General features: G+C 32.9%; 1 protein-coding gene across 1 annotated transcript; it reads left to right on the top strand.

Annotated features, from left to right (window-relative positions):
• Nucleotides 1-4,403: 4,403 nt before the first annotated feature.
• On the top strand, nucleotides 4,404-4,814 carry TRIADDRAFT_56698 (uncharacterized protein; the record flags this gene model as incomplete). Its single annotated transcript, XM_002112962.1, has 1 exon — nucleotides 4,404-4,814. One exon carries the CDS (start codon nucleotides 4,404-4,406, stop codon nucleotides 4,812-4,814), a length of 411 nt encoding a protein of 136 aa, XP_002112998.1.
• Nucleotides 4,815-7,348: the final 2,534 nt, after the last annotated feature.

The following is a 7,348-nucleotide window of genomic DNA, read 5'->3' as shown; positions in this document are numbered from 1 at the left end:
CAGTTATACTTTTAGCTTTATATACTACGATACTTATAATCATATTAGGAAAAGCATTAAGAGCAATAAAAAGGTCCATCTTATATACTTGTGCTTTCTAAAATACTATACTGGTATCATATAAACTTTGATTAAGGTAGCATAAAATGTAAAGATATTCAGGTTTAACCCTCCATCATCCACGATACTATTACAAATTGTAAACTATCATGCTATCATTCACTTTTTTTTCTATACTGTACATTATCGTGGCTACTTTAAATTATTAGGGTTAAATTTGCCTAAATAGTACCTCACAATATTATTTGAATATATTAATTTTTGGAATCCTCATTTCTATAGAAACAATTAAGAACGAAAATTACACATATATGACTATGAACGCTACTCAGGTACTTTGCTGTTCATTCGTATTAAACAGAATAATTTTTAAGACTGAGTACATTATAGATCGCTAAATTAGAGGCGAAAACAAAGTCGATTGACTTTGTGCTATACCAACTTAATTTTAATTTTCAAATAGAAAGGCAGTTAAAACTGTAATCGTAAATGCAGATTTAAGGATACAATAAAACTTTCACTACTCAACTAGATAAGACCGTGATACGACAACTCTAGAGTAATATATGACTGCAATTAAAGTTAAAAATATTGAGGTATAAATTATTAATCTAGATTATTCTTCAAATTTGTGCTATAGAATACTTTGACTGTCACCATGGTGAAGAATAATTATCCCATTACGCCAACTTTGAAGAACATTTTGGTTTATGGTATAACAGTTTCCAATATTGTATCGGTGTCTGTTGGTGGTGAATTCAAAAATCACGTGTTTAATGCTAATACTAGGGTAATTCCGCTTGCGATGATATTAATGCGTTCGCTCGGGTTTCTTCTTCATACGTGATTACTATTTCTGATCTTTATAATCGATCAATATTGACAGTATCACCTTGAGAAATTGAGAAAATTAACGTGTGTGAATTTCATTTTGACTTGTGTTGGCTAGGTCCTGAATATAACTGGTATAAATGGCGCGTCATTAAATTACAACATGAATGGAAGAGGTTTCACAGCAACATATAAAGCGTTCCTTTAGTTTGTTATTTGGCCTCTTTGGCATCTATCTATTCTATCATTTCATAGATCTTTAATTTGTGGTCGTTAGGGGTTAGCAGTAGCTTCTTGTGCATTGCAGCATGAGCTATTTTTTGTATTAAATGGTCTGCATTTATTAGTTGCACGTTACTTCATGTATACCAGTCATTAATCTTTGTTTGCATTTAGTGTGTCGTATTTAGTTTCCTTCAAGTCATTTCTTCTTGTATAGGCATCCAAATGCTTTTTGATTGCCATTTTAAATAGGTTGCAATCATTTAATGACTACTTTAGTATTGACATAGCGATGCACCTTTAATTTTCAATAAATGGATTTGTTTAAAAGTATCTAAAAAGACGGGCTGAAATTTCACTGCAAGAAATCGCAATCTAATTAATATTTGATGGCAATTACGATTAATTATAGTATGCATCTGCGTATATTAAGGTCTATAATGATTTATTATGATATATATCAGGTAAAGTGTTTCTAATTGGAATGGATAGTCGTCTAGTTTTTCTTGAATAATTAATTCATCGTACGACAGTAAAGAATATTTTCTATACTTTATCAACTATTTCTGTACAAATTGTATGTAATTAGCTCAGAAAGTAAAGCAAACAGGGAAATTTTTCCAATTTAGTGTACGGCGGTTGGTAGAATGATGGCGAATTATTAGAAAAAATTATTCCCATTTCGTGAAAATAAATCGAAGGTCATGGTTTGCTCTGTATTTACAGTTTAAACTCTAGCTATGATAGTAGTATACGTAATTTGGTGGGATAATAATGTAAATATGAGATCACAAAAGGGGCTTACTGTAGGCCAAATCCTTCCAGTAAATTACTAGTAAGTGATATAAACTCTAGTATGAGAGACGTAAAAGATTTTGTATACTCGGAAGTTCTTAAAAAACTGATCCCATTTCGTCAAGACAAATCGATGGGCGTAATTTGCTCTATACTTATAATCTTAAACACTTCCTCTATGGTAGTGGTATAGTTAAGTGGGATAATACAAATCCGAGACCAAAGAAGGGATTTAGCCTAGGCTAAATGCTTTTAGTGGATTTCTACTAAGTCATACAAACTATAGTATAAGAGTTGCAAACTATTTATATATACACTTCAAATTTTAATAAAACCGATCCGATTTTGTTACAACGGACATGATTGGAACTGTATTAGCAGTTTAAAACTCTAGCTATGGTCCTAATATACTTAAGTAGGGTAATAATGATAGAAATATGAGATCACAGAAGGGTTTTAGCGGAGATTAAATCTTTTCAGTATACCTCTAGTTAGTCTCGCGAATCACAGTATAGGAAGTGCAAAAGATTTTAATCTTTTATACACTTCAGGTTTGCAATGACTTCACACTGTATCATAGCTTTGCAATTCGAATTTAATATAGGTCAAATATGGAGACATAATATTACAATAGCAGGCCTGATCCTTACTTTAATCTTAATAAAGTTATGGATTACTGTATATGGATCCGTATTTAGCATCCATTACTTCATGACGTATTTGGCAGTCAATTTTTTTGCTAAGCCAAAAATAGAATGCAGTATACCAACGTCATATTCTATAGAGTTGAAAATTTTTCTTACTACTCTTGGACTAAAATAGCCGGTAAAAATATCTGCTAGCATTGTTGTTCCATGAAGCTGTTCGTGAGGTTTTCGTACACTGTGGTGGACTTCAAGGACAGCTATATTTACTAAATGTGAAAGCTATGGCATTGCCATCTAGAAATATTCAGCGGAAAGAGAATTCTACGTATTACCAGTAGATGCAGGTATCGATTAATTTTGCAATCATAACTTATTAGAGATTTGGTACTTACAATTTATCCCATTTCATTAAAGGCATTAGGTTATCTAATAAATTTACTATTATTTCCATCGCGGCTTTTAAGCTAGTTACCGTATTCAGTCAGCTATTGTAGGTATAAAGGGAATAAAGAATTGTCTAAGAATCCAATGGCCAGATCATGACTTTATTTTAAACGAATACAGCACAGTACTTTTAATAAGGCAAATTATTCAGTATCAAGGTAGACACAGGATTGATTATCAGTAATTTTCAATTAAATATAGATATGGTATCACAATATTTTCATCATGACGATGACATAAGCCCATGCTATATACGGTAGTAGATGTCTAAACTCTCCTGGAGATTCGAAGGTGTAAACCGACATAGTAGAATTACATTCTTGAGACTGTGATCATAAACGACAAGTCATTTCCATAATCTTATTCCATATACGCTAGCAGTAACTGGCCATTGCTATGTTGGCTAGATATATCCTCGACGATGACACCAACTTATGTCCTATACTATAGTACAGTAGTAGTAGCAGATGGCTAAGCTTTCTTGATGAGATTCGAAGGTGCAAACTGGCGAAGTAGCATAAAACTATCGAGACTATGATCATGCACAATTCATTAATCACTTTCCTATACTTAGGTCATATACATAGGTGGCTAAAATTGTCTTAGCATAGCGCCATATACGGTAGTTATAGACGGCCAAAGCTATCCTAGCACAGTACATTCTTGAAAATGATATCAACTTATACCCAATGCAGTAGTAGAATTAAATGGCTAAGCTCTTTTAGCAAGATTCGAAAGTGTAGGCTGACACAATAACATGAGATTATCAAGACTATCATTATGAACAATTAGTCATTTCCTCAAGCTGATGCCAAAAAACGGTAGGTGGCCAAAGCTATCTCAGCTGGATATATTCTTAAAGATTACACAAATTCTTTCCCTATATAGTAGTAGTGGTATTTAATGGCTAACTTTTCTTAGCGAGATTCGAAGGTGCAAACCGATACTCAGGGCTGAAACTTTCGAAATTACAATCTTGAACGACTACGCATTTCCGCAAGTTTAGACTATATATGGCAATAGTAGGTGGGCAAAGCTGTCTTCAAGAGACTAGAGTTTGGAAATGGGAACGCTTGAAGGAAGATATTCAGGCTATTGATCATTCTAGAATAGAGATCAATCTCTTCTTATGGTCAATGGATTTATCTCCAAGCCCTGCTTTACTACTTTATTTGGATGGAACTTGAACGATTGGTAGTTTGGGGAAGGTAAAGTGTTTTCTGCGTGATAAAATTAGTAAGTAAATCTCACTATCAATTTGACGATTGAAAGATATTGTAGCTCAGTGCGTGTTGAACTGCTATGTATAAAAACTCTTGATATTGGAAAACTTACTCATAGTTTCTCATCATAAAGACTGCGTGATCATTATCCTCTTATTCCACTCGATTCCGGTTGACGAACATGGATTCAGCAAAAACTTGCAAATTGACAGGAAAGGCCGTTGTGGTAGTTTGTCTCCTGGCTCTGATCGTTATTGGAGTAATTACAGCCAGTATACTGGTTGGGGTACTGCAGAAAAATCCAAATGATGTTAGCCTAACATCTCAGAATATTCCTACTTCAACCGCAAGCACGCTAATGAATAAGAATATCCTTACCGCAGATTCGCTAAAAACGATCTCTACTGCTATTTCATCTATAGCTCTGAGTAGTTATAGTGATATTTCAATGGGCTATGATTATGGCAATAATGTTGATGAAGATGAGCAAGCGAGAGAGTCTACGATTGTGGCGAGTGGTACGGTTGTTCATGAACATTTTCCATCAATGACCTCTTCGGATAGAACTTCTTCTGTCGTTTCTAGCAATTAGGAAATAAAATTGAATATCATATCGTTGATAGGGTGATTACAAAGTTTTATCCCGAATTGATTATTAGACTGTCAATGGACTAAAGAAGAACGCCATGTGAGACGATTTAAATTCGTTTAGAATACCATGTCTAAGTAACTTATTGCCGTTAAATCGTTTTTTATATTTTTGTAATTGGGATAGTAATAATTGAATACATTTGAAATGGAGAGCTATCATGATTCCTATTTCATTTTTGTACCTGAACTACTGAAAAGAAAATGCGCTGAATACTTACTTATTCATTGCTTTTGATGCTTGTTGTTGATTATCCAAATGAATTCTTTTCAATAAATCTTACTAAATAGTATCACCAGTTTCGAATCTTTGATAGATTCTTTTTCGTCAATTAACTTTAAAAATTAACATTTTAAAAATGATTATTTTATTGGAAATAAAACTGTTCAGGTAAAAATCCGTGGAAGGCGTTTTACTTGCTTATAAGAGTGATTGATTCATTTAAAGAAAGCAACAGGAGTTGATTGAACTATAGTCCATAGTATGAGTCAATATAATGCTAATTTTGGGGAAATTGGCTAGCGATTAATATAATATATTTCAACAAGAACAATAGTACATTTTTGCTCATTTTGCTAAATTGAGAAGATGTATTACCGGTTAGTTGTAATAAGCAAGGGACAAAACTATAAAATATGTGATATCGTGATTGCTTTACTTAATAGACAATTATGTTAAGAAAACATTTACCTTATAGATTTGGTAGAGTAGGCAGTATCTTTTCACCTATTTGCAATAAATGGGATCGCTTTACTTAATAAGCACGATGTTAAGAAAGCATTATCATATTTTGGTAGAGTAGACAATATCTTTTCACCTATTTAGAAGAAATAAATTAATATGACAAGATTTATATGATAGGCCAGGCAGAAATTATGAAGCATAGTATAGGGTAGTATTGGATAATTGATGGGTTACTAAGTTAGGTTAGGTAAGATGCTAAGTGATTTCATAAGTCTTACTGAACTACTATCATAAACCTACGGGTTGATATTGTTGCTATTAAATGATTCATTTCGCCTTGATGATATAATTTACGAATCTGCTATAGCCATAATAGCTTTCAACTGAATGATGGGATAAATATCACGACATTCGTAAACTGTATCATGGACTACGGTACTAGAGAAAGTAAGGTATTTCATTAGTAGTCCATGGCTGGATCTATTCAATTTAGCTGTGATATCAAGCCATTTTAAAGATAGAGGACTGTATATCAAATAATCTATAAAATGAAAGCTGAAAGTAATGATGGTTGTGCTATGTAAGCTGCTAGAGTGAATGAATTAAGTATTTATAGCAGGATTTCTATTGAATTTTTCTCTATAAGTTTAAGTCTTATCGTCGGAAATACGTCATCAGCGACTTTTGGATTATTTTACTTTCCTAACTATTCTAGAGGTTAAATTTTATAAGAAGCTAACCAATTCTATAGATGCTGTAAAAAGTCGCCATAATTAGCCGATATGAAACTGAAACCTTGCTAAGATTCAATTTCCTTATCATTTTTTTGTTTCAGAAGTGCAAAAAATCCAATATTATACATTCGTACTCTGCTGTATCATTTCCATCTTCTTCTATCATGATCGCTGGTCCATATTAATGATATATTATTTACTGCTCTAGTAGTTATTAGCTATGCTTTGCTTTGCCGGTACTGATGAGGCAATTAAGTTAATCTTTTCCATTTAAATTCATATGCCCGTCTTGGTACTGTATGAAATTTTCCAACTTCTCGTCTACAAAGAGATGCGAGTGCTAATTGATTGAATTTTATAGCCCTTGTCAGATACCTTATCTGCTGATGATTGCTGAGAGTGTAAGATCGATCATTCGGTGCAGCAGACTTGACTATCTGGAATATGAAGAAAACGATGGCTACCAACTTGTTGCGAAACTCAAAGCTAATTGAATTTTATAATTGGAATCAAATTTTAACGGAATTTCTTTCGTATTCTCCGACTGATTTTCATCGCTAGCACTTTATATAGAGTCATTCCATAGAGAAGAGATAATCTCCATGTTGGTCAAAATTACTGATTTGCTGTTTATCCGTCTTCCTCATCGTTTACATTGTGTCGTTGTTATTATTAGAATAAAGCTTTAGGAGAAAACTAAAGCTGTGTCAAATAGCAGAAGCCGGCAGATGATTCAGTCATTATTATCATTTATTGCAATATGAATTGGCGGAATCATTCTATACTTTGTCAGAGAATTATTAATATTAACTATTCGTAAATAAGTCCATAATTCGTGCAGGTACCAGATAACACGATTTTAATTTAATTAGCATAATGTTTACCTAGGAATAATTATGCCACGAACGGCTGAGATGTACTGTGATTTACATTCTAGGAAAATTATTTCAGTTAGATAGTGATGATTACATCTTTGATGCTGAAAGACTTAAGAAGCCATTTTTATTAAATAGCGTCTATCAATAAATGAAAGTTTCTATACGTGTTCATCTTTGACGA

The sequence above is a fragment of the Trichoplax adhaerens genome, genomic scaffold, assembly GCF_000150275.1.
Source record: "Trichoplax adhaerens TRIADscaffold_5 genomic scaffold, whole genome shotgun sequence".
NCBI lineage: Eukaryota > Metazoa > Placozoa > Uniplacotomia > Trichoplacea > Trichoplacidae > Trichoplax > Trichoplax adhaerens.
This window is presented reverse-complemented; position numbering and strand designations above follow the sequence as displayed.